Here is a 25,070-nt window from a genome sequence, read left to right as displayed (position 1 = left end):
TACGCATAAATGATTCATTTGTTGTGTTAGAGCTCTTTATTAGATTTTTTTAATATAATTTAAAAAACTGTCCAAATTGTCAGCCTGTAAAAATGGTCGGGCTTACTAAACTATTAGATTCCGTTTTTTATAGACAATTCGAGAGATTTTTAATTCTTGCCAGAATAAACGTAACCGCAGACTGTTATCACATTATGGTGACTGCCGCGACAATATTGAACCGTGGTTAACTCATATTTATAAGACCGCGGTTTGTGTATCCTGTCTACAGAGCATATTAATTTAAATTTGTTTATGTCTTAATCGTAAATGTTTTTTGTATTATTTTTTCGTGTGAAATATACATACACACATGTATAACAAAAATGTTGAAAATATGCGTATTACCATTTTAGTAATGGACTAGTGGACTTTGGATGGACTTTCTCGCCAAGATGAGCCCACTAACTGCCTTGAATAATACTTATTATTAGGAAAATATAAAAATATTCATAGACACATATAAAAGGATTCACTCAACATATTTATTAGCTTAAGAAAAACTGCTTTATTGAGAACTGCATGCCAAGTTTGAATCACCTTTGTGTATGAATGCATATCTGTATATTTATAAATAGGGTCAATTAACAATGAATGGTAACAAAAAATGTAATATTTTTGAATACCTGTTACAAGAATAGCTCGTTGCATTTCTTTAATACGCACGTTTTTTTAAACAGCTGCGGCATTTAAAACAAATTGCTTTGTGCGTATGCTATATAAAAGCGAACTTTACTAGTGACTAAATCAGTTCAACAGGAGTTTGCGAATCCCACTGAAATGAAGTTCTTCTTGTTATTGGCTTGTCTGGCACTTTACGTGGCCCACATCCAGGCCCAGCGCTTTTGCGTTGGCCGTCCAGGTAAGCATTTGACACAAGTTGATATATCCTCAATATAACCTCTGACTTTCCGACTTACAGTTAACCAGGTCTGCACAGGCGGCAGAGATATTGGCCACAACCGTAATAGCGCCTGTCGCAATTTCGCCATGAGAGAAATGTGGTACTACGATGCGCGCCGGCGTAGCTGTGTCAAGATGAACTATCTTGGCTGCGGTGGCAACGGGAATCGTTACTGCTCAAATGCTGATTGCTTAGCCAAGTGCAGGCGTTAAAATTACCAGATGAAAAGTACACGAATAATACAATAAAATGCTTGCAATATTTGAATTTACCATTTTACATGAATTTTGACCAAGAATATTAGTCACAGATTTGCATTTCAAATTAATGCATTTTTTAATGCTGGATTTCGTCAATATATCAATTATTATTTAAAAATAGGTAAAAATGTGTTGAGCTGGGCAATAGCGTGAAAATATGCCTAATTGTGGAGTATGTATGCATGTATGTATGTATGTGTATGTATGAATGTATGTATGTGAGTATGTATGTATGTTTGTTTGTGTATGTATGTGTGTGTACGTACGTATAAATGCATTTTTTCTTGAACTTAACACAGTCTAAGTTTCATACCACTGCGCTGCGACTTTAAATTAAACGTATTTTTAAGTGCTCTCCTCCTCGATTCTCAAAAATTTAAGTAGGCCCTGCTGAAATTTAACAAGGCAACGGCCGGTGGAGGAGTAACTGGAGGCGGTGGAGCAGAGGGAGCTGGAGCGGGTAAGTAGATATGTATGTAGATGTATGTATGTAGATGTATGTATGTAGATGTATGTATGTAGATGTATGTATGTAGATGTATGTATGTAGATGTATGTATGTAGATGTATGTATGTAGATGTATGTATGTAGATGTATGTATGTAGATGTATGTATGAAGATGTATGTATGTAGATGTATGTATGTAGATGAATGTATGTAGATGTATGTATGTAGATGTATGTATGTATATGTATGTATGTATATGTATGTATGTAGATGTATGTATGTAGATGTATGTATGTAGATGTATGTATGTATGTAGATGAATGTATGTAGGTATGTATGTATGTATGTATGTATGTATGTATGTATGTATGTATGTATGTATGTATGTATGTATGTATGTATGTATGTATGTATGTACGTATGTAGGTATATATGTATGTACGTATGGATGTTTGTACGTATGTATGTATGTATATTTAGATGTAGGTATGTATATATGTTTGTATGTATGTATGTATGTATGTATGTATGTATGTATGTATGTATGTATGTATGTATGTATGTATGTTTCCTCACTAAGCTGCTCCCAAATTTATTGAATTGTCATGTTCGTATGGATGTAAGCATACATGTAGGTTTTTATATGTCTGCTTGCATAGGTGCGCAGCGGTAGTTCAAACTGGTCTATGCTCAAGTTTTTTATTATTTGCTTTTGAAAAAAGCTTACTCACAAATGAGTGTGACCTATTAATAAAAAAATACTAGCAACGAATTATTTGAGAGTCGCACCGTGTGCTCCTATCGATTTTTAATGGTTATATATCGATAATACATCAACATCCCCTCAGCAAAGCCGTCAAACTGCCCTGCTGTCACAAAAGTATAAATTTTCTGATGCAATTTGCTCCATAAAAACGCGTAAATTTTAAATTGTTCTCTCATTCTTTGGGCAAAAATAATCCAAAATGGAAGGTGAAGACGTAAGTTTGACAGAAAATAGTGAAATGCGAGTGTTGGTCATAATGATAATGATGTGTATGAGGAGATCGTACATTGTGTTTCGTGTGTGTGAGGTTATGTGGCGCATATGGAGCTCAATTTACATTTGCATACATTTCACCAACTCTCCTTAACAATTTGTGTGTACAAATTTGCTTACTCGTTCATTTGAACACTTGGGAAACATATTTTAGGGTTTCGATCCCACTTTATTAAAAAAGAAGAAGAAGAAGAAGACCACTTTTGACCTGGATGCCGCATTGGGACTGGACGATGCAGGAAAAAAAGAGGATCCTAAAGATGAAGCAATCATTGATGCAACAGCAGCTGAAATGGACGATAATCTTGACTTAGAGAGCTTCGGTAAAAAGAAGAAGAAAAAGAAGAAGCCTTTTAATTTAGATGAACTGGAGGGGGCGTTGCCCGATGGAGCGGACGACGTCACTGCCGCTGCAACAGCTGAAGACCCTGAGGAGGAAGAGATCAATTTGGACATGGACTTTACAATGGCCAAAAAGAAGAAGAAGAGCAAAAAGAAAGACTTGGATGAGTTGTTTGCTGACAAAGGGGAGGATGATAAAAGCGAAGACAAAGAGAACTGTAAGTTTGTCATTTCATAAATGAAAAGTGTGCATTTGTATAAATTTGCTTTGCTGACTTTGCAGTTGAGGATAACAGCAGCACCTGGGCTGGTTCTGACCGCGATTATACCTACGACGAGTTACTGAAACGCGTCTTCGAAATTATTATGGACAAGAACCCGGACATGGCTGCAGGCCGCAAACCGAAGTTCGTTATGAGACCACCTCAGGTTCTGCGTGTGGGCACTAAGAAAACGTCGTTTGCCAATTTCATGGACATTGCGAAAACTCTGCATCGCTTACCAAAACATCTGCTAGACTTTTTGCTGGCCGAGTTGGGCACAAGCGGATCCATGGATGGCAATCAGCAATTAATTATCAAGGGTCGCTTCCAGCCCAAACAGATTGAAAACGTGCTGCGTCGCTATATTAAGGAATACGTCACCTGCCACACCTGCCGCTCGCCGGAGACAATATTGCAAAAAGATACGCGTTTATTCTTTCTTCAGTGCGAATCCTGCGGTTCTCGTTGCTCAGTTGCTAGCATTAAGTCTGGTTTCCAAGCTGTCACAGGCAAGCGTGCTGCCATTCGAGCAAAAACCACATAAATTATGTGTATATTTTCAATTTGATTTTTTATTGAGTAAAATTTCAACATATAAATATAAAAATTTGCAATTATGAATATTATGTACCCTAATGGGACTGGTAGTAATCTATCAAATTATCATTGAATGCTATCTCCAGCTTTCGGGACTTCTCGTTGTCCATAGTAAATGAGATAACATCTAAGACATTTTTGTCCCTAAACCTGTTTGGACGCCCATATAGTAAGACATTATGTCCGGGTAATATTACAGAACCATCAATGTATTCGAACGCTTTGCCTAAAAGTCGCACCATGCTAGCCGATATCCTTTTGTATTGAGGTCCCGCGATAGCTACCAGGGAATTGGCTTCGTTGTTAAGACGTTTAATTATTTCGGACTCCCTTGGCTTAACATAAATACTGAACTCCATTGTGCCAGTTCCATCGTCGATTATGTACTTGTAAAACGATCTGTTATGGACGCCCCGACCTGCGACAAACCCGTAAACCAGGCAGGTACGATACTTCAGTGTGGTCGGATTGAGAACCGTGAACACTCCATTATCGTCTGGGTCTGGGGACGATCCTAATATATCATTTACAAGCAATGGTATATGCTCGTGAATCTGCTGGCCATACTTTGTTTCCTTTCGTGCAGCCGCATAAGTGTTTACTTGCTCTCTTGGTTTTCGTATGATAAAATTATCAAGCTGATCCTCAATATCGTCGGATGTCGGGCTTGTCATATCGAAATCAAACACATTTTTATTGTACGAGTCTTTTCTTAAGTCTTTTATATTTTTTTTAAATTTATGCTTCCACTGACATTCGTTTGCCCAGTTATCGACTATATGTTCTCTATACAATCGATATATGCATATGCCATTCACACTAGTTCCGGTTCATTTAATAATACGTAGATTGATTCCAAGCTGTTATATGCGAAAGCAAGTGTGTGTGTGTAGTTAAATGGAACACGGGATTCAATTCAATTTAATTATTTTATTATATTTAACCAATTCGAAACCCATGTCAACAGATGTATATACATTTTAGCCATGATTCAGTGATATTCGCCATCCCTTGAAACGCAGTATTAGTTCACCATCCCTCGTCAGCATTTTCGCATATTGTGAAATTGTAGTAAATATTAATTTTTTGGAAACCCAGAAAACTTAAAGCCATGTCTGGCGGTCCGGCAATAACGCTGAAAAGCCAACCAATTGATGGAAGCAATAGCAATAGTGGAAATGCTGCTGGCCAACAACAGCAATCTGGGAATAATGCAGCGGCAGCGTCGTCCTCGTCTTCACAGGGCTCGGCTGGAAATGTGCCACCAGCCCAGGAGGGCACACGGCAAAACAGCTTGCAGCGTATACAGCAGCGAAAGCAGAAGGTATTCAATCTGCCAGAGGCACAGAAGCTGGCCAAATTATCAATGTATTCTGCGTGCCAAGCCGAGGGCTGCCGTTGCACTGGATGGAAGACGCCACAGGAGAACAGGCATCGAGATGTCGAATCTTCCTACTGTCCAGAGCTGAGCGAAGAGTGTCGCAACGCTAGTTGCCGCCATCCACTGCGGTCTCACATCTCTCATCTGACTGAGATTTCAAGGACAAGCATGGACGACCTCTTGGGCGCAATCATTGATATGGAAAACCTGTTTATGTCAATGCAGCGCGTAGAGGACGAGGACACTAAAAAAGTGTATTTGTATTTGTTCAGGCTGCTCCGTCAATGCGTCCTAACACGTCAGCAGGCTGTTATTCGCGGTCCCTTGGGAGATCCTCCATTCGAGTCGCCGTGCATTACAAAGGCTGTATTGTCCCTGGTTTTCTACAAGTACAACCACTTGAACCCGACTGAGCTGCAGACCATGACGGAGGTGGCCAAGACATTCCTAAACTTCCTTAACCATTACAACTTTGAGTCGCCTTCGGTACGCCGTAGCGATGCCACTTTGACTCACGAGGACGCATCAACCTATAAGATCAATTATACGCGCTGGCTTGTATTTTGCCATGTGCCCGCCTTTTGTAACTCCCTGCGGCAGTTCGAAACATCTTTGGTATTTGGACGAACTCTTCTGCGAACTGTTTTTCAATATATGTCGCAGCAGCTGAAAAAGAAGTGTATTTCCGAGCGTGATCGCTTCCCCGAAGACAAAAGATCGATCATCACGCAAATGCCAAAGTTCTTGGAAGCATTGAGAGCCGAACTGCTGAAAGATGATTCGCCCATATGGGATTCCAGCTACAGGCCACCAAATTCATTCGTCATGCAACAAAGGAAGCGTCATCAGGAAGTGGCACCCCCAGCAACCATTTCGGCTGCTGCTGCCGCATCTGCTCCGAGCAGTAGTAAACGCTCCAGCGTTGGAGAACCAGTCCATAAGAGGGCCAAAAAAGAGCCTGTCGAACGGGCTCCCAGGTAAGGGTCAAAATAAAATAGGAAAAACATTTCGTATGAAATCCTTTATTTTCGATTTGATCGTATCTCTATATTACTAATATTTTATTTCTAATTTTGTGCAGCGAGAATTTGGATGACCTTCCAACCGATGTAGTTTTGCGAGCCATGAAATCCGTTTCGGAGTCGAAAACCACAAACAAAGCTGAAATCTTGTTTCCCGTCAATGTTTCGCGCGATGAAAATGTCAAGGCCGAAGAGCAGAAGCGCGCCATCGAGTTTCATGTTGTGGGCAACTCGCTAACAAAGCCCGTGGACAAACAGACAATCCTTTGGCTCCTGGGACTGCAGCTTGTGTTTGCGCATCAGCTGCCCGAGATGCCACGTGAATACATAAGCCAGCTGGTCTTTGACACCAAGCACAAGACCTTGGCACTTATCAAGGAGAACCAGCCAATTGGAGGAATATGTTTCAGACCATTTCCCACCCAGGGCTTCACTGAAATTGTATTCTGTGCGGTTACAATGGCGGAGCAAGTGAAGGGATATGGCACACATCTGATGAATCACTTAAAGGATTACAGCATACAGCGTGGCATTAAGCATCTACTTACGTTTGCCGATTGTGATGCCATAGGGTATTTTAAAAAACAAGGTTTTTCCAAGGACATCAAATTGGCACGACCCGTCTATGCGGGATATATCAAGGAATATGACAGCGCTACGCTTATGCACTGTGAGCTGCATCCAAGTATTGTGAATACTCAATTTATTGCTGGTCAGTTGGCTTGACAGAATTTTTATGGGATTACCAATTAACAGATTTATTTTGTGCTGGTTTTCAGTTATTCGGAATCAAAGCGAGATCCTTAAGGAGCTAATTGCTCAGCGACACAATGAGGTCCAAAAAGTTAGGCCTGGCTTAACATGCTTCAAAGAGGGATTGCCATCTATTCCAGTTGAATCTATTCCGGGTCTAAGAGAAATCGGTTGGAAGCCACAAATGCGTCCAGTGCGTGCCTCCCGCCCCTTGGAAGAATCTACTGATCCGGAAAAACTGGCCAATTCTTTCCAATCTGTATTACAATCTGTGCGCCAACATGCCACAGCATGGCCGTTCCTACGACCAGTCACTGCAGCCGAGGTTCCCGACTATTACGATCACATCAAGTACCCCATGGACTTGAAGACAATGGGCGAACGTCTAAAAAAAGGTTATTATCAAACACGTCGCTTGTTTATGGCAGATATGGCACGTATTTTCTCAAATTGTCGCTTCTACAATTCTCCCGACACTGAGTATTATCGCTGCGCTAATTCGCTCGAACGTTATTTCCAAACCAAAATGCGAGAGCTGGGCTTATGGGACAAATGATTCGACGACCCTATTTATATTGCTTGAACTGAGTAAATTAGTTACATCTTATATATATATATATGAATATAACCATCTAGGTATTTCTGTCTCTGCGAAACTGATCGATGTGCACTGTTGTTTTCATTTTACATAGTTATCAACATCAAGTTACAAAACATCTTCCGACAGAAGTACCTAATGTGAAACTTTTAATTATTATTTATTCTTAGAATAGTTAATCTGAAAAATTTACTGCTTCAACATATAAATTATATTTAATGTTTATGTTCATATGTATAATTTCGAAAATTATGTTCTAGACCGGAACGGTTTTTGTATCGCAAGCAGACGCAAGTTTGTTTCAACAAATGATATACACTCTATCAAAACGATTGCGATAAACTACAAACTGCAAAATAGACTTTTGAAAATATGTTACTATTATGTTGGTTAAATTCACATAAAACTGTAAAACGGAAAGCTCAATGGATTTACTAAAATAAATATTGGAAAACTATTACAAGTAAACTTAAAAATTGTTTGCAGAGGGAAATATTTTTCTAAAAATTAAATAGAAAACTATACCACTAACTTCATTATGGTGCTTAAGGCTTAGGTGATATGATATCAAATCAGTTCAAGCTCGTTTGCTTTATGAATATTCCTATGCTAGTTGTCATAGAAAATTATTCTCTATCCAATTATAACTACATATGTTATCAAAAGCACCAACAATCATACGAGTATTATATCCATTTACGCAATTGAACACATTCTGCGAAATCCTTGCATACAGTTTATCTATAGAAAAATATTACTCTTTCTTTACACATATATAAACATATACCTAGATTCATACATGATTTGTGCTCAACATAGAATTAACGTGTCCGTCTTAGCATTGATCAACATATAAAAAAAAAACCCCATATTGATCTTTAAGGGAAAGTTTAACGTAGGTAAGTTATTTTGCTCTGAATTTAATATGAATTATATGGCTTATTTATATGAAACATTTACAAAAACATTTTTGATGTACAATCCGTGGAGTATTCTCGTAATATCTCCATTCAATTCCAGCTACTTGACACAAGTTTAAAGTATAATGTTAAATGGTTTTAAAATAAGATCATATAAATCGGAATCTTACGCGAATATCCACAATGCGTGGCTAACAACTATTAATTGTGGTATAATGAGATATTGTGCATTCCTGGATAACAGAATATTTTCTCTTGCTGCGATTATTGAAGGCTGTAGCTAAATACATAATTGGTGTTCACATGTTTAAGTAACATAATTAATAATATATATTTAAGCTCCCCACAGGAAACACATACTACACACTATATTTGACAGTTTTTGGTTAGACACTGCAAATGATCGAAAATTTAACTAATTTCTGAAAGACACGCTTTAATTGTTCTGGGTTTTGCTTTTTATGTAAACAATCAGTATTAAGTAAATTTATTTGATGCCCACACTACTTCTGATAGGTGATTTATTTTTTACAATTTTTGTATTTTGTTTGTTTTTGTGTTCAATATATGTACGTGTTGCTGCTCATTTAAATATATATGCATGTATTTCCATTTTCTCCATCATTAAAATTTGTTCTTAAAAAAGTTTAAATGCTAGTAACGCTTTGAATTAATTTATTTATGTTATGTTGTATGTCCCACATTAAGTATAGTTGTAGGCCTTTTTTCTTGTTTTAAAATATAAACATGCGAGTTGCGTTTGCTTTTATTAATGTTGGGAATTCCATGGATTTAATTGTTTCTTTCTTTAATTTCATAATTTGCGACTCCTAGAGTTTTTCTTTAACTTTTCATAGACTTATGCTTAATGTTTTCTTCACATTTATTACTAAATATATGTAGAGGTGTGTATGTTCTCACTATAATCATGTGCTGCATCACTATTGACGTTCAGCGTGCCATTTACACAAAAACCTATCTTATGGCTGCTGAACGCTTCTGATTGATCTTATGAATAGCAAAGCAACACGGTGGGCGGGCAAAGTGCGCGCAGGACGTCATGAGCGTTACAACACTAAGTAAAATTTTACAATTATTCTGTTTATGCCATTATTAGTTCCATAATCGATTCTTCATGATGATAAGAGCCTTGTTTGTCGTCGATCGGTCGGTCGCTTGATTAGGTTGCATTCGGGTAAACTAGCTTTGCAATGAGTAGGACTGTTTTTAGATTTTGTAAAGTTAGGCAAGGGAACTCCACGCATGCGACATTATTGAGCTGCAATATTAATGATGAGGATTAAGGTCAAGTAGTTGATTGAACATATATGTGATTGGGTACTTACAAACTGCCGCCACCTGTTGCGTCTGCTCTGTAATTGTAGACGTGGCCGTCTTCGTTGTTGCGGCATTGGGTGCCGTGGTGTCTGTGTTGTTGCCCGTACCGGCACCTCCTGTATTGTTGGCAGCTTTCAGAGCTGCGGCTGCGCTGCCATTTCCATTGGTTATGTTGTTCTGGCGGTTTCCGCCATTATTGTTACGATTGTTGCTGCGGTTGCGAAAATTGCCGCCGCCGCCCATGCGATAATTGTTGCGATTATAGCCAGGTGCACCGCCGTAGCCAGAATTCATTCCACCATTGCCGGCACCTCCGCCCATCGTGTTGCCATTGTTGTAGTAATGGTTGCGCCCCCGGTAGCTATTAAAACTGACACATTAAACCTGTTAGGCGATAGTCGAGGGGCAATCCGGCAACTTACCTGCCACGTCGGGTGGACGAGACTCCGAATGTCTCGGTATTCAATTTGCGCTCCTGACGCCAGTCATTCTTCTTGTTCTTGCTGCGATCTTGAGCCGCCTCGCACGAAATATTGTCAAAGAAGGATTTGGTCTTATCATAGCCCACATGAACGTCCTCATCCTCAGGCTCATGCTCGCCAGCGCCGGTCTCATTGCCAGAGTCATCCTTCTTGTCGGTCTCCCCATTCAACTGTGCAAAATTAAAGAGTGGGTATAATTATGTCCGGGTCCAACAAATACATTTCGTGTGTTGTGTGCATTGTTTTAAATGTTTGACATGTTTTTTTTAACGGTTGAATTATTAAACTAAAACTTAAATGAACAGAAAATAATAAACAAAACAAAATAAACGTATACCTGATCAGTTGTGGTAGAAGTTGTTGTTGTTGTGGCTGTTGTTGTGGCTGTTGTTGTAGCTGTGGTTTTGTTGGGTTCGTCGCCCACCTTGAGTTTCGCCAGCTGTGAACGCAGCTCTTCAAACTTATTGTTAGCCTGTTCGAAATCAAAGTCGCCCTCAAATTTGATCTTGTTGCGAGGTTTATTCTGATTAGCCGATTGTGGACGATAACCCTGCTAAAAGTAAAAATAATAAAAGATTTAAACATTAATATTAATGACAACTGCTGAACTATGCTGCATTATAAATGTTCTAAATGAATCAAATCGAATTGGTCGCATAACTAAAAGAGTTAGACTATGGCCAAGTCGACAGTATTTGAACATCCAACATTATTATACAAATATTTTCTGTTTTCAGATCCAAGAAAGGACAGAATTATGTACATCTATATATATTTATAACTATTAACCTAATTAGAAATTTTAATTTTTTAACTGATTCAGCGGTTGCTTAAGTTTTAACTTGTGCAAAATATATGAGTTAATAAGATTTTTATTTGCCGCTCTCAAAAATTAATACGCTGGAGCTGAAAACAACCAGAAGGTTGTCAAATATAGAAATTACAATATAATATATTCTCTCATACATTCTCTTTGCATTGCATGTACTGAACGGAACGTGGAACGGTTGAAATATGCATTTACCTGATTGGGGCGCATTGGGCCACGAGCACCCATGCCGCGATTGCCGCGCATCATCATATTGTTCGAATTCTGTGGACCACCACGATGCATGTTCCATGCGCCATTTCCTCCACTGCCACGTTGTTGGATGGCACCACCGACGCCACCACGATTACGTTGATTATTATAATTGTTGTAATTGTTATCCATTTGACGGCCAGAATCACGGCGATCGCGCTGCTGCTGCTGCTGGGGGTGGGGATGATTGTAATAGTCGTTATTGTGATTGTGGTTATTCCTCTGCTGTTGCTGCATATTGGGTCCCCCTCTCTGCTGCTGCTGCTGTTGTTGCTGCTGCTGCTGATGGTTTTGGCGCTTATGACCGGCATCGCGCGCATTGCCACCGCCGAGAGCTTGCACAGAATTCTGCTGCTGATGTAACTGCTGCTGCTGTTGCTGGGAGTGCTGCTGGGTCAGGTCGGCCGTTGGACTGATAATGAGGCTAATAGGCGTTGTCGAACGCGAAGCGCTCGCAAGCATATCTAAAACGGAAACTTTACATATAGACGGGAACGTGCATATATGTTTATATATTAACGGTGTGTTTATGTGTGTGTAGGTGTAAGTGTGGCGCAAAGAAATAACTTCAAGTAACATGTAATGCCCAAGTGGCAAATTTGTCTGTTTGAAATTATTTAATAGCTTTTCGTGTTTTGCTTGCAACAAATGATTGCTGAACCTTACTTTGTTTTGGCTGCTGCTGAGGCTTTTGTTGCTGCTGCTGTTGCTGATTACCACCTATGTTCATAAATGGCCCTCCACTGCCAGGTGCTCCGGCACCAGGAGCTAAAGAGCCCGGGCCAAGACTGGGTGCTCCCAAGGCGCCAAATGGATTACCATTTCCAAAGCCACCGCCGCCTGGTGCTCCGGGTGCACCTCCACTGCCTCCAGCCATCGATGGACCACTGTGCTGTGGTTGCTGCTGCTGCTGTTGTTGTTGTGGCGCATTCATTGGGAAATGCTGTGGCATTACCTGGGGACCGTTCTGCAATTGTGCCTGCATTATGGCCGGATCATTATGGTGCGGCAGCGTATGGTTGTTCACAACGCGAATGTCTTTGATGTCTGAGCCGCGAAATAGGATATAATCGTAGATCTGCGACTGCGGTGCTATTTGAAACTGGGTGTCACGGTCCTCCGTTCCAAAGGAGCGCACTGTTTACAAAAATAACATAAGCTTAGTTTGGGCGCAATTTTTCGTATAACCTCAATATGTGTTTAGATATATAAATATGTATGTATGTATATGTAAGCAAACGTTTGTATATATGTATTCTCACTACTGTACATAAGTACAGACATACATTTGTAGTGTGCAAAAATGCGGCAAGGCATGGTTATACAATTTATTGTTGAAGGTACAGTGCTAGCTTTATCCTATATTCATATATCTTTAAAAAAATATGATTAATGTGATACTTTAAAATAAACATAGTAATATAGAACCGTAGTAACTTTGATTCTAAGATGTATGTAATTTAAAGTAATTTGGCCACATGCTCACGTGTGCATATTTAGTTGCAAATTGTTTTCCTTAGTCCATTTTTATCACTGCCTTTACTAACGGTAGTTGCTGAAGGAAGCAATACCACATAATCCGTTAATTGGCCCTGGCGCCAAAAATGGGGTTTGCCAGCAAATTGCAAACGAACACACATGTACAAATTGCTATCTGTCTACACGTTTATTTTGATGTAAATGTATACATTTGTGCATATACATATGTACATGCACTATATGCATATATATGTACATGCACACAGGCATACATATGTATGAAATTTTGCGCGTGCATGGGGATGCAAAAGCAACACTGTACAAACCGAAGCTCTATCTGTGCCGACAGCATCTGAGCTTCGACAACATGACAAACAAAAAGCACAAGAGAGAGTGGAAGAGAGAGAAAGAGCTAAAGCGAGAGAGTGGGAGAGCGAGTTGGCTATTGCCGTGTGTCTGCCCGCTCTTTGCGCGATGAGCAGCATATTACTGTAAAAACTAACTGAAGCAACCAAAAACGTGAACAAAAAATTTTAAAGAAACCATTTTCTTTTTAGCACCCGCCTTTGCATTTTACCGTTTTAGTTTTACAGCATAGATATACATGCATACATATATGTGTATACGAATGTTTGCAAGTATTTCCACATGGATAAAGGAAAATAACACGAATGTGTAGGCATACACACATATGTATATAGACATACATATATATATATAATTGGGATATTACTTACCACTCGACAGGGCAATTGTACACTCCTGTGGATCCACCGTATACAAGCGGCCTTCATATCTAATGTCAGCTTTCGAAATTAGGCTGATCTTCGAGCCCAACTCCGGTAATCCGCCACTCATGTTGGATTCTAACTGTATCACTGTATGACTCGCGTGTCAAATCAAATAATTTTTTCACCAATTTTTACGAAAAATTGTTTCTGCTTATGGCCGACAATTGTCGACGAATAGAATAATCAAGTAAAGCAAACAATTATAGCGAGCGCGACGTTGCCCCGTTTCCGAGCGAGTGTTGCCTGCTGCGCTGCAGTTTCAACCTTTCGACGTTGACAAGCACGCAATAACTTTCTATTTCCAGAGCAAATTTTCAACTTTCTATAGGCAGATTTTTAATACAATAGAAATAGAGCACAATTTGAAAATTATATCAAATCAAATGGATAAATTAGTAAAAAAGTTGATTTTTTTGCAATTCGTAATGTGGAAAATTTTTTCACCTTCCGTCTGCAAAAACCTACCCGTCGAAAGTGGAAGATGATCGAACGAGCAAGAATACTCGCTACCCAAAGCAGTGTTGTAAAATATTGAGAGCTGGGGCTGCATCATTTTAAATGATTCTTCATTCTTAAAACACATGATAATAAAATAAAATAAATATATAAAATATATATACATACAAAATTGTTAATTTATTTATTACATTCATAAGCAAAGTAATTTTAATTGAATGATTTGTTAAATATTTTTTTTAGAGGTGACAACACTGGCGCATTCCTTGCAGCCCTGCGTTTGTCACCGCGTCTAACATTCAAAACGTTCGATTCCTAACAAAGCGTCGCTTTTATTTTGTCAATGGCATCAGCCAAATAAACACTTTGCATGTAGTGGCTCAAATACTGTTTAATTGCACAGAATCAATATGCCTCCACAACGCGAGCCAATTAGTGTGCGTACAACGCGACTCAATAATCTAATACTGGGTAAAGGAGTTGGCGCCGTACAAAAACCCTCTTCAAGCGCTTCAAGACGCAGCATTGTGCCCGTAAATACCGCAAGTGCAGCTGTCGCTGAAGCCATCTGTCGGGAGGGATTGCTGGACGCATTCTGTCTGTTATACAATGAGTGCGACAAGGAGACGCTGAAGAAGCGCGACCGTAATATAGCGGAATTTGTAAATAAATGTAAGTGTTCCCATTTAAGAAATGTGGTATGTCATTTATATGACTCCGTCGCCTCTTTAGTTCGTCCTATTATTGAGGAAACCCGTCAGCTGCGTGTAAATGCCGATGATTTTGTCATCAAGGCCCTCATTGGCAAGGGCTTTTTTGGCAATGTCCACTTGGTGGTCGAACGTCAAACGTCCGATGTTTATGCAATGAAAAAGATTAAGAAGTCGATTGTGACCACCTCGCAGGTGGAGCGCGATATAATGTCCCAAAGGAACTCTGAGTGGATAACCAATTTACAGTACGCCTTTCAGGTACGTTTAAACCCCAAACAGCCCCAAAGTGTCTTTGTTTGAAATCCATTATGTTTTTTCAACGCTTCATCCACAGGACAATGACCACTTGTACTTGATCATGGAATATCTACCTGGAGGCGATCTTCTGAGCTTAATGTCGCGTCACGGACCTTTTGACGAAGATCTAGCGCGTTTCTATTTAGCCGAGCTAACGTTGGCTTTGCACACGCTGCACCTTATGGGCTACGTTCATCGCGACATTAAGCCGGAAAACATTCTGATCGATCGCTTCGGTCACATTAAATTGGCAGACTTTGGAAATGCCGCTGCCTTGGATCGTGACGGTCATGTATTGAGTCTCTCGCCAGTTGGTACGCCAGACTACATCGCGCCGGAGCTGTTGCAAACCATATCAACCTATAAGCTGTCAAAATCAATGCATGACGTGAGTGTTATTGTACGATTCTCCATTGAATATGCAACTCGAAAATGGAATATTACGCTAAAAAACATGAAAATAACTATATTTTCATGAATATCCAGAATATCCAGTTAATAAGTCAGTTATAAAGCTTTCTTAATGAAACTTTAGATAGCTGCCTATTGCTTAAAATTCTTGTTTCATTTGCGTGTATTTTGTATACATACTTTTGCCTGTAAGCTATATTAATAACTTATTAATTTTCCTAAACAGGTTAGCTGCGATTACTGGTCCATGGGAATCATTGGCTATGAGCTTATATGTGAGATTACGCCGTTCCATGAGGACAACGTGCATGAAACGTACTCAAAAATACTTTCCCACTGCGATGATAGCCTTCTGAAAAAGTTAATTAGCTTTCCGAGTGATTTGAAAATTTCTAGCAATATGAAACATCTCATCGGATCGTTGGTAACGAACCCAACGAATCGGCTTTCCTACGATAAAATTATTAAACATCCGTTTTTCGAGAGCATCCAGTGGAGCACAGTTCGTTCGCAGATGCCTCCCATTATACCCACTATCAAGTCGGATGATGATATCTCAAACTTTGAAGATGGAATACGGCACAAAGCCCGCCGAGAACAGCAAGCCAAAAAGTCATTGACCTCGAACATGAAGTCGAACGATTTTAGTGGCAAGGACTTGCCCTTTATTGGATACAGTTTCGTTCACCTGGAAAATGATTACAGTACATCCGATGTGTCGGACACAGCACGCACGTCTAAGCTGCAGGAAAAGCTGCGCAGTCTGCAGCAGAAGCTGAAGTCGCGTGAAACTGAAATTGTAATGCTGAAGCAGGATCTGGTAAGGGCTCAGCAAACTCTTAAACAGACTGATGGTAAATCGCAAGTGGTGCTTGAGGCCAAAGTGGAAATTAAGAAGCTACAGGACATTATTAAGGAAAAGACAATGGAGCTGGCCAGCTGCAAGACCCAAATCAAAACTTTGCAGAGCTCAGCAAAAATTGATGAAGAAATGTGGTCAAAAAAAGAAGCCACAATCACAGACTTGTTGCGCCTGAATCGACAAAAGTACGAGGAAGCAAAAATCGCATCCGAGCAGAAATACGAGAAACAACTGGCGGAGAAAAAACAAGAGCTGGCCTGCACAGTACAAAAGTTGGATGCGCGTGAGCTGGAGTTTAATGCGAAAGTTGATGAATGTAAGCATCTGAGCGACAAGCTGGAGAACTACAAAGAAATGCTGAAGCAATTAAAGGAACAAAGTGTCAAGGCCGAGTCCAACAATGAGAAACAAAGGACTCAGCTAACAGAAAACTATGAGCAAAAGCTGTCGGAGCTGCGCCAAAAGCTACGCGAGTCGCAGGATACTCACCGCCGCATGACTTTCGAGCTGCAGAGCATACGCAGCGAACTGGACGAGTCAATAAGTTCAGGGAAATCAAGCCAAGAGGCTAAACATGCCACGGAGCGTAGCATCGAAGACATACTACAGCGTCTCAACTGCGAGATAAGCGCAAACAACGAGCTGCGTGCGGCCAAAGCTTCCCTAGAGACCCAGCTGAGTCTTGCGAAAAAGGAGTCCCTGGAAGCACAAGCAGAGTGCCAGCGTTTGGACCGCGAGCTGCAGGTATGGAAAATTGTATTCTTTGTTTGTCCAATTATCAATATGTGTTATATATGTATAAAGCCGTATAAAGCTTATATTTAGTAGTAGTGTAGTCATATTTTATACATCAATTTATAAAATTGAAATCAGGTCTGTCCGCTGTCATTTTGGCGTTTAATTAATGATAACCTAAATTTGTTACGTCAAAATTATTGACATGTCATTAGAAAAAAATCAAAAGAGAGTCTCTAATTAGTGTACGGCATTTATATTTAGTATATACTTTAAATTCTTTGATTTTAAACACAGCTCGCTGAGTGTCGGTGCAACATTGCGGAATCATCTCTTGCATCTCATGCCTCCCCGTATGAAACGGCACCTGGTTCACTGACTGAGCTGCGTGCTATTGAGGATCAATTGCGTGCTGACCTGGTGGCCGCCAAGGATGCCGAATCTGTGCAAAAGGGTCGTGCTGATCAACTGCAGGAACTGGTTACAAAGCTGGAGAGGATGCTGGAACGTTTCAACGAGCAAAGCCTGTCGCCAATGAAAGGACATCCGGGCGCAGCGAACAGCGCCGTGGGCGACATGCTGGAGCGTCAAAATGAGAAACTGGAGGATAAATTAGCCGCGGTGCGAGAGCAAATGATTGTGGAGCGGCAGGCAGCACGTACGGCCAACTTATCGCTCTGGAAGGTAGAAAAGCAATTGGAGGAGGCGCTCTCAGAAAAGAAGCAGCTAGCGCGGCGCATGGAATTGACAGAGGAGCGTGTCAAGAAAGCGCAGAATGAACGCGAAGAGGCTCAACGTGCGCTGAAATCTGCGCAGGATGAGTATCGTCAGCGTGACGCACGGATTGATGAGCTAAAGGCTGAATTAGCAGCCAGCAAGCGCGATGTCTTAAAGGAACACCGCATGTGGGAGAAAGCCGAGGAGGAGCGCATGAAGTGCAAGTCTGAAGTTATTGAGCACCTGGCAAACGTTCATAGACTGGAGCAGCAGGTCAGAGAGGTGCGCCAAAAGCTGCATCAATCTCAGCTACGTTGCGATGGCCTAGGACTAGAACAGAAGCGGCTGCAGCGGGAGTTGCAAGAGGAGCGGGATCGCAATGCTGCAGCTGGAGAAGGCACTCAGGCCTTGCAGGCAGAACTAAAGCAGCTCAGTGACAATTTCCAGCGCCTAAAATACGCGTGCAGCATAACTGATAATCAGCTAACAGAGGTGGAGTCCATGCTGGAGGCAGAGCAGCAGCGAAACAAAACACAGCAATCCCAGCTGGATGCATGCCATGTGAAACTTCGCGAACGTAATGATCAGGTAACCGAGCTGCGCAAAGAATTGAATGTGCAGGAGTCCGGCAAGCGTCAAGCCGAGCAACATGCGAAAATTCTTTCAGTCGAATTGGAGGAGCTAAAGGAGAATCTTAAGCAGTTGCAGATGAAACTAATCACACAGCAGAGTCAGCTGGTCGAGCAGACGAACGCGCTGTTTGGCGCCCAAGAGCGTGCGGATCAGTTAGATGTGCAGAGCGCCAGCTGCCAAGCGCAGAACGCAGACTACGAGCGAGAGCTGCTCAGTCTGAAGGAGGAAAATGCTCGCATACTGAGTGAGCTGTTCCACAGTAAGGAGGAGGTTCTACATTTGCATGCCGAAGTAAAGAACCTGCAAGCCGTTCAGACGGGACTCCACACAGAGATTGATGAACTGCAGAATGCGCTCACGGAAAAAGAACAGTTTTACGTGCAGCGGGATATCAAAGCTATGGCAACGCTGGCTCAGCACAAGAAACTTATCGACTATTTACAGGTAATATATATTTGTATAATTTTATTGTGTTTGTTTGGCAACCAAGACATATTACTTTCAGCTTAAAGTCGAGGATTTGTCGGCCAAGAAAAAGAAAACTCTGGCCGACAAAATCTTTGGATCCAACAGCAATACTAAGGAGAACATATCGCCCAACGATGTGGAATCATCTATACTATATCGTGCTCTAAAAGAAGAACTGCGCCGAGAACAAAAGCTATCCAAGATGCTGCAGGAACAATTGGATCAGTTAAATGGTGAGTAATACAGGAACAAGTGTTTATTATAACGCACTCACATACTAATACACATTTATCTATCAGGAACTGCAACTCTGCGCTCGCCACGGAAGTCCAGCGCTGTTAATGGCGACAGAGACGAGCCCAAGCTGCGACCCGCTAGCATCGCCGCAGTACCACGATCTCCACGTAAACCGCCGACCACAGTGAAGCGCTCAGCTAGCCAAGCGGATGCTAAAAACAAATTGAAATCGCCGCAAAAGCAGATCGCAGACGATGTGGCACATCACCGATTTGAATTGGCTTTGCAGGAATCTAAAGTGGACGCAGCCACGTGCGTGAGTTGTGAGCAGCCAATTGTAGCCGGTTCGCCCTATTGGCGATGCAAGGAATGCAAAGATGTGGTGCATCGCAAATGCCGAGCCAATGTAACTGGCAACTGTGGTAGCAAAACTGAATCGACCTGCGATGAGCTCAGCGAGGGGCGGCCAGAGTCTAGTCGCAGCAGCCTGGAAACAGTAGACAGCGAGCTTAACCACACGGAAGAGTATATAGGCACACTAGCTTACAAGGGCGTACAGGACTCCGTTGATGGCGAGCTCATTGAAATCAATTGTGCATTCGAGGTGGTCGAGCAGAAAATATTGCTATTTGGCTGCAACAGCGGTCTGTTTGCCTACAATGTGGACACACAACGCCTGTTGCATATTGCTGGCATCGAGTCGGTTAGCTCTGTGTCCATATCGACGCGCTTGGCAAAGGCCATGATGGTGGGCGCAAATGGCGAGAAGCTTTACCAATGCGACTACCGGCAGCTAGAGTCGCGCTGCCAAAGCGCAATTCCCTGTCAAAAGCCTGTCCTAGAGACGACTGTAATTGAGCTGCCGTTAGCCAATCGATCGAACAGCGAAAAGTGGAAACTTGTGCAGATATCAAACGAATCTGAAAATGCCCTCGACTCGGTTGCCATTGCAGCCACCTCGACGCGCATTGTCATTCTCAGGTACGATCATAAACTGCATAAATTTAAGCCAGTGCGCGCATTGGATACGGCCACGGCCGTAACATCGATTTTCTACACACGCCACTCGGCAATCGTCAGCTCGGACAAGTTCTACGAAATCGATCTGGATAACTATGCGGCCGAGGAGTTTGTCGATCTAGCGGATAAGACGCTGCAGCATACGGCCAATTGTCAGCCCTTTGTAGCCGTGCGCATCTCGCGGCAGGAGTTTCTGCTTTGCTTTGCCGAGTGCGGAGTGTTTGTCGATGAGTTTGGCTGTCGTTCGCGTCCCTACGATTTAAATTGGGTCTACGCGCCAACAGGTTTCATATATCGTGAACCATTCCTCTACGTATCGCACTACCAGTACGTGCAGATAATGCGATTGCATCGCTCCTACAGCAAAGAAGTAGCCAGCGGCGATAACTCGGAAAGCAGCGATGCCTCAGAAACGCAGCGTCTTTATTTGCCCCATTATATGCCCACGCTGCTGAGTTCCAGTGGCGAACGAAACATATATACTTTGTCCATAGAGAAGCAAGCTGGCTTTCAGCAGATATATCACCTGGATGCATTGCGAGCATTCAAAAAGAAGTTAAACGTATCCATGGAAACAATATCATCGGTGGCAACGTCCGTAACGGTCGGTTCGACAATGACAACGGATAGTGTATAAGGTTTACCTATTTATAAGTCTGGCTCTAAATAAATACATGTGTTTGTATGTAGCATTTAGCACAGATTTACCTAAACCTATAAGCCCAAATCATTATATTTTATTTTAATATTTTTATTATGTGTTTGTGCGATTCCAGCACGACTAAATACATTTTAATACATATGGCGCCAAGTTTGAATACCTGCTGTTGTAGCGCCCTGTGGAAGCCAAAGCTTTACTGGGCCACCCTGTGAAGCATAACAGTTTTTTTGTTTTCGTCGGCCGGTAGAAACAACGCCAGCATCTAATACACGAAGCTTTTATTATCCAGCACAGTAAAAGGCCGCGAGGCGCAGGGCACGGGTGCCACATTTTGGGAGCTCCAGACCACACATACACACAAACATACCAATGTATTGTTATTGTGGCAATTGATGTCAATTTATGGCAAGCCGGTTGAGCGTATGTAACTCAACGCGATGTTTAAATCAGAACGAAAACAAAGCGCGCGTCGCGCACTTGCTAGCACCACAAACGCGACGAGGGCTACGACTGGTAGAATGTCCCTGTGTCGGGCATGCTTGGTCCTGCTGAGTGCAGAGGATTCAACATACGATTTGTACGAGGAAAAGGATTTGGCGGCCAAGTTTATTGGTTGCATGCGAGCTGGGGACGGACTGCGATTTTTGGAAGCGCCACTCGAAGATGGCAGGAGTCCTCAGATTGTGCTTAGATGCATCTGCGATAGCTGCTACCAATTGGTGCAGAAATTCTATGATTTTCAACGTATGTGCGAGGAGTCCTTCAGTAATTTCGAAAAACTCCTGTCGGAAGTCAACGTTAAGGTTAACGGACACCGGTGCAATCAGGAGGATATACCATCCGAGACGATTAAAGCTCCACTGGAAGAGTATTTGCATGCACAGTCCGAAAAATTAATTGTTCAAGTTCAATCCACTGAGGTTTCTGTCGTCATGCCGGAGTCAATTGAAGACATTGTGAGTGTTTATTAAAGAGAACACATTTAAATACATACATATGTATGTATATATTTTTTTGTTTTGTGTTTATGCATGTATGTATGTCCTCAAGTTCGTAATAATCTAATCACATGTGGTTGATTGTGCATCGAGCACGTTTGAATGTATAACTGTTAATATGAGCGTATGTATGTACAACTGTCTATTGGATACGGAAGGCAGCACACATATACACATACATATGTATATGTATTGATGTATACACTTGTGTTTATGGCACGCTTATTTTATTAGCGTGAGAACGTGGCAACATAATACGAGTATGCATACATATACGATAACACACAAATTTAAAAATTTATCTAGATACATATATGTTTATATGTACTAATGTATATGGAAACATATGGAAGAGGTTGTCATGGTTACGGTTTGCATATTAAAGAACATTAAAAAGGATTCCTTGTACGACCAGTGTTGTTAAATACTCATTTTGTAAGGAATTCCGGAAATGAGGTTTTTAGTATTTCTATTTTTCTCTACACATATACATATGTATGTACACACATATGGGGATGAGCTTTGAAAATGTGTACTAGGTATATGTTAGTCGATCACACTTAACAAGAACACATTTGTTTATTTATTAGTTGAATATATATGAAATCAAAAAAACTTGTTTGGAACCAGCATATATACATAGATATTGGTATGTTTTTATGCATACAAATTTGAGTATGCATATAAATTGGTTTAATGATCTAAATTGGTAAAAGTTTATGGAATTTACATTTCATTCTCTTTTATAACTACAGGAAGAAGTATATATAATCGAGGATAATGCTGCACAACAATCTCTTGGGAAGGAAAAAGTTGCGATCTCTTCAAATCCAGCCGTTTCGAAGCGTCCTTTGGGACTCAGGCAAAAAATAGACTGCAACATTTGTGGCCGCGGGTTCTACAAAATGTCTCTTTATGAGGCCCACATGCAAAAGCATCAAGGGAAGCAGCCCTACAAATGTCCAGTCGATGAATGTGGCAGAACGTATTCGCGAGAAAATTTGCTGACCGCGCACTTACAGGAGGTTCACCAGAACCAGAGGTCCACATATTCCTGCACACAACCGGACTGCAATAAAGTCTATAGCGCGCTTCGCAGTCTCAACTATCATTTACGGCGTCAACACTTTAAAGATATTGAATCCGACAGTTCCAAGTATATGTGCGAAAAGTGTGGCAAATCCTACTGTCGCAAGGCTCTGCTCACGCGCCATCAATGGGTGCACAAGAGCAAGGGCGAATACATGTTTGCTTGCAAATGCTGCGAACAACGCTTCTATACAGATCAAAATCTAAAAGATCACTTCATGAGACGTCATAGCCAGAAACCACTGTGGCGCTGCAAGCGATGTGTACGTATTTTTGGATCCCGAGCTGCCTTAGCCGCTCACACAAAAAGTCATTTAAAATCGAGTCGATCCTTTGGCAGTATAAACAATTAAAAATGAATAGTTATCAATTGGCAGAAACGTCAATTCGGATCCATTGACATAACTAATCAGTTATCCGCTTTTATTTTCATATATATATGTATACATATATGATTTCAATAACTCTTGAAGCTAACTCAACTTATGACAATTTAAAAATTTAAATCTTTTGAAATACTAAAATTTTTATATATATATATTTATCGAGTCGAAAAAACTGCTGCATTAAAAGTAAATACATATATGTAGTGAGTGGGTATCTGGGAGGTTACTATAAAATTAGCTAACATTCACATGATGGCCGGGCCTGCACAATTGCTTGAAATCAGTACACAAATTGATGACAGTAGCCCGCTTACATACTTCAAAAATCATTTATAAAAAAACAATTAACTAAATTTCATGCTTAAGCTTAAAGAAACAGACGGTCTGAAAATTACATACATATACCATTACATTACATATAATTAATTTGCTGCAAAAATTAAAAAATCCAATAGTACCTATCAATGAAATTCAGTAGAAATGCAAATGTACCAAAACAGCATGAACTAATATAAAGGGTGAGATGTGGGGCGGGGTGTAGGTGTTGCTTGCACCACGCATACAAATGGTAATAAATACGCCGCAATATGAGCATAGAATGAGTTTTGGAGCCGCCGCCAGTTTTTTGGTGTTTAGGTATCCTTGTGCTTCTCATAGAAGGCATCTAGGTATTTTTTGTACTCATTTTGATCATTCCACATCATCGCGGCCTGCGCATTTAGTGGACTCTCATTGTTTGGTTCGCCGAGGAGCGATTGTATGGACAACAATATGGTGCGCACATCGTACAGCGCTGACCACTTGTCTTTGAGTATATCTAGACAGATGGCACCCTGCAGATCGACGTTGGGATGAAAGCATGGTGTCAAGAATTTGACCACAGGCGCGGCATACGGATAGGAATTTGGAAAGTCGAGCGACAACCGATATGTCTGGCTCGAGTACACAGTGTTTATTGGGCCAGCAATGGTGCCGACCCATTTAAAGATGTTTTCGCCGTCTGGAAACGCCGAAATTCCCTTCTCGTTGGCCATCATTAGGTTCATGAGTTCTTTGTGCAGTCTGTGTTCAATAAAGAAATTATTGCAAATCATTTAGCAGCCGAACAAGCATATATATAGACATATGTATGTATCAAAATTTGGCGCCTTACCTTTTGCTCACAGCATGATTGTCTTTGATAGGCAGCGAGTCATCGTTGTGTTTGCTACTGCCACCAGCACCACTCTGTTCAGGGCTGATGTTTTGTGCCATTGCGTTGCACTCTGGGAATTTAGTTAAGTTGTGGAATATGCTAAAAGTGTCACTATTTATACTGCAATGTCAATTTTGTTAATGCGCGTCTGTTACTTTTGAGAATCTTTTTTCACTAAAACAAAATGGATGGAGGCAACACAGTGTTGATTTGAGCGTGCGCAGAGTTGTATTTTGTGTCAGCTGAATAATAACTAATAGCTTACTCTATAAGTGAATAACAAATGAAAATAAAACAAAATTATAAATATTGTTACCTATAAACTATATATTTTTTATATATATACAAATATTATAAATATACAAATGTCCTAGATGGCTTATGATGTTTATTCTCCGTTTGGCTTTGATAGTAAGGTTTTAGCTACATACATTAATTTTTATGCTCCGTCTTTC

The 25,070-nt window shown here is 40.9% G+C and overlaps 8 protein-coding genes across 16 annotated transcripts; 5 read left to right on the top strand and 3 right to left on the bottom strand.

The window, feature by feature from the left end:
* Positions 1 to 79: 79 nt before the first annotated feature.
* LOC135435337 (male accessory gland serine protease inhibitor-like) lies at positions 80 to 1,187 on the top strand. Of its 3 annotated transcripts, none has more exons than XM_064692346.1 (3): positions 80 to 636; positions 720 to 901; positions 962 to 1,187. In XM_064692346.1, the coding sequence occupies exons 2-3, from the start codon at positions 820 to 822 to the stop codon at positions 1,153 to 1,155; spliced, it is 276 nt and encodes a 91-aa protein (XP_064548416.1). In that variant the 5' UTR covers positions 80 to 636; positions 720 to 819; the 3' UTR covers positions 1,156 to 1,187. The 3 variants fall into 3 exon arrangements, with proteins under 3 accessions (XP_064548416.1, XP_064548415.1, XP_064548414.1); XM_064692345.1 differs by having other exon boundaries at positions 80 to 648; XM_064692344.1 differs by having other exon boundaries at positions 80 to 901.
* A 1,285-nt stretch (positions 1,188 to 2,472) lies between these two features.
* Positions 2,473 to 3,916, top strand: eIF2beta (eukaryotic translation initiation factor 2 subunit beta). The gene is made up of 3 exons (XM_064692337.1): positions 2,473 to 2,631; positions 2,845 to 3,250; positions 3,316 to 3,916. The coding sequence occupies exons 1-3, from the start codon at positions 2,617 to 2,619 to the stop codon at positions 3,837 to 3,839; spliced, it is 945 nt and encodes a 314-aa protein (XP_064548407.1). The 5' UTR covers positions 2,473 to 2,616; the 3' UTR covers positions 3,840 to 3,916.
* Positions 3,841 to 4,678, bottom strand: ver (verrocchio). Its single transcript, XM_064692341.1, has one exon. It carries the CDS (start codon positions 4,564 to 4,566, stop codon positions 3,928 to 3,930), a length of 639 nt encoding a protein of 212 aa, XP_064548411.1. The 5' UTR covers positions 4,567 to 4,678; the 3' UTR covers positions 3,841 to 3,927.
* Positions 4,679 to 4,817: 139 nt separating this feature from the next.
* Gcn5 (Gcn5 acetyltransferase) lies at positions 4,818 to 8,099 on the top strand. Its single transcript, XM_064692318.1, has 3 exons — positions 4,818 to 6,250; positions 6,355 to 7,007; positions 7,075 to 8,099. The coding sequence occupies exons 1-3, from the start codon at positions 5,004 to 5,006 to the stop codon at positions 7,602 to 7,604; spliced, it is 2,430 nt and encodes an 809-aa protein (XP_064548388.1). The 5' UTR covers positions 4,818 to 5,003; the 3' UTR covers positions 7,605 to 8,099.
* Positions 8,100 to 9,218: 1,119 nt separating this feature from the next.
* On the bottom strand, positions 9,219 to 14,207 carry tral (trailer hitch). Of its 7 annotated transcripts, none has more exons than XM_064692328.1 (7): positions 13,684 to 14,207; positions 12,134 to 12,604; positions 11,411 to 11,931; positions 10,724 to 10,936; positions 10,327 to 10,556; positions 9,913 to 10,274; positions 9,219 to 9,845 (listed from the first exon to the last, which is right to left on the bottom strand). In XM_064692328.1, exons 1-7 carry the CDS (start codon positions 13,802 to 13,804, stop codon positions 9,838 to 9,840), a joined length of 1,926 nt encoding a protein of 641 aa, XP_064548398.1. In that variant the 5' UTR covers positions 13,805 to 14,207; the 3' UTR covers positions 9,219 to 9,837. The 7 variants fall into 7 exon arrangements, with proteins under 7 accessions (XP_064548398.1, XP_064548394.1, XP_064548397.1 ...); XM_064692324.1 differs by having other exon boundaries at positions 11,411 to 11,943; positions 13,684 to 14,205; XM_064692327.1 differs by having other exon boundaries at positions 10,724 to 10,939; positions 13,684 to 14,205.
* A 305-nt stretch (positions 14,208 to 14,512) lies between these two features.
* Positions 14,513 to 21,006, top strand: sti (sticky). The gene is made up of 7 exons (XM_064692316.1): positions 14,513 to 14,865; positions 14,926 to 15,164; positions 15,241 to 15,591; positions 15,841 to 17,220; positions 17,509 to 19,005; positions 19,067 to 19,262; positions 19,329 to 21,006. Exons 1-7 carry the CDS (start codon positions 14,604 to 14,606, stop codon positions 20,921 to 20,923), a joined length of 5,520 nt encoding a protein of 1,839 aa, XP_064548386.1. The 5' UTR covers positions 14,513 to 14,603; the 3' UTR covers positions 20,924 to 21,006.
* A 199-nt stretch (positions 21,007 to 21,205) lies between these two features.
* On the top strand, positions 21,206 to 23,890 carry LOC135435329 (RB-associated KRAB zinc finger protein). The gene is made up of 2 exons (XM_064692333.1): positions 21,206 to 21,903; positions 22,701 to 23,890. Exons 1-2 carry the CDS (start codon positions 21,385 to 21,387, stop codon positions 23,385 to 23,387), a joined length of 1,206 nt encoding a protein of 401 aa, XP_064548403.1. The 5' UTR covers positions 21,206 to 21,384; the 3' UTR covers positions 23,388 to 23,890.
* Positions 23,543 to 24,818, bottom strand: vih (ubiquitin conjugating enzyme vih). The gene is made up of 2 exons (XM_064692343.1): positions 24,574 to 24,818; positions 23,543 to 24,482 (listed from the first exon to the last, which is right to left on the bottom strand). The coding sequence occupies exons 1-2, from the start codon at positions 24,672 to 24,674 to the stop codon at positions 24,053 to 24,055; spliced, it is 531 nt and encodes a 176-aa protein (XP_064548413.1). The 5' UTR covers positions 24,675 to 24,818; the 3' UTR covers positions 23,543 to 24,052.
* Positions 24,819 to 25,070: the final 252 nt, after the last annotated feature.

The sequence above is a fragment of the Drosophila montana genome, unplaced genomic scaffold (genome assembly GCF_035044405.1).
Source record: "Drosophila montana isolate Dmon_TW-CO22-7 unplaced genomic scaffold, ASM3504440v1 contig_3543_1, whole genome shotgun sequence".
In the NCBI taxonomy this organism is placed as follows: Eukaryota; Metazoa; Arthropoda; class Insecta; order Diptera; family Drosophilidae; genus Drosophila; species Drosophila montana.
The sequence above is the reverse complement of the archived record's forward strand: the minus strand, read 5'-3'. Positions and strand labels throughout refer to the sequence as shown.

Excerpts from the sequence above, each read along its gene's own strand:
- LOC135435337 (XM_064692346.1), top strand. The coding sequence starts at position 820 with ATGAAGTTCTTCTTGTTATTGGCTTGTCTGGCACTTTACGTGGCCCAC. Across the intron at positions 902-961 it reads CTTTTGCGTTGGCCGTCCAG|TTAACCAGGTCTGCACAGGC; the intron begins GTAAGCATTTGA and ends TCCGACTTACAG.
- eIF2beta (XM_064692337.1), top strand. Across the intron at positions 3,251-3,315 it reads AAGCGAAGACAAAGAGAACT|TTGAGGATAACAGCAGCACC; the intron begins GTAAGTTTGTCA and ends CTGACTTTGCAG.
- ver (XM_064692341.1), bottom strand. The coding sequence starts at position 4,566 with ATGACAAGCCCGACATCCGACGATATTGAGGATCAGCTTGATAATTTT.
- Gcn5 (XM_064692318.1), top strand. The coding sequence starts at position 5,004 with ATGTCTGGCGGTCCGGCAATAACGCTGAAAAGCCAACCAATTGATGGA. Across the intron at positions 6,251-6,354 it reads CCTGTCGAACGGGCTCCCAG|CGAGAATTTGGATGACCTTC; the intron begins GTAAGGGTCAAA and ends AATTTTGTGCAG. Across the intron at positions 7,008-7,074 it reads GAATACTCAATTTATTGCTG|TTATTCGGAATCAAAGCGAG; the intron begins GTCAGTTGGCTT and ends GCTGGTTTTCAG.
- tral (XM_064692323.1), bottom strand. The coding sequence starts at position 13,804 with ATGAGTGGCGGATTACCGGAGTTGGGCTCGAAGATCAGCCTAATTTCG. Across the intron at positions 11,944-12,133 it reads TCAGCAGCAGCCAAAACAAA|TTTCCGTTTTAGATATGCTT; the intron begins GTAAGGTTCAGC and ends CTATATGTAAAG. Across the intron at positions 10,940-11,410 it reads GCCCAATGCGCCCCAATCAG|CAGGGTTATCGTCCACAATC; the intron begins GTAAATGCATAT and ends TTTTACTTTTAG.
- sti (XM_064692316.1), top strand. The coding sequence starts at position 14,604 with ATGCCTCCACAACGCGAGCCAATTAGTGTGCGTACAACGCGACTCAAT. Across the intron at positions 15,592-15,840 it reads TGTCAAAATCAATGCATGAC|GTTAGCTGCGATTACTGGTC; the intron begins GTGAGTGTTATT and ends TTTCCTAAACAG. Across the intron at positions 17,221-17,508 it reads GTTTGGACCGCGAGCTGCAG|CTCGCTGAGTGTCGGTGCAA; the intron begins GTATGGAAAATT and ends TTTTAAACACAG.
- LOC135435329 (XM_064692333.1), top strand. The coding sequence starts at position 21,385 with ATGTTTAAATCAGAACGAAAACAAAGCGCGCGTCGCGCACTTGCTAGC. Across the intron at positions 21,904-22,700 it reads CGGAGTCAATTGAAGACATT|GAAGAAGTATATATAATCGA; the intron begins GTGAGTGTTTAT and ends TTATAACTACAG.
- vih (XM_064692343.1), bottom strand. The coding sequence starts at position 24,674 with ATGGCACAAAACATCAGCCCTGAACAGAGTGGTGCTGGTGGCAGTAGC. Across the intron at positions 24,483-24,573 it reads AATCATGCTGTGAGCAAAAG|ACTGCACAAAGAACTCATGA; the intron begins GTAAGGCGCCAA and ends TATTGAACACAG.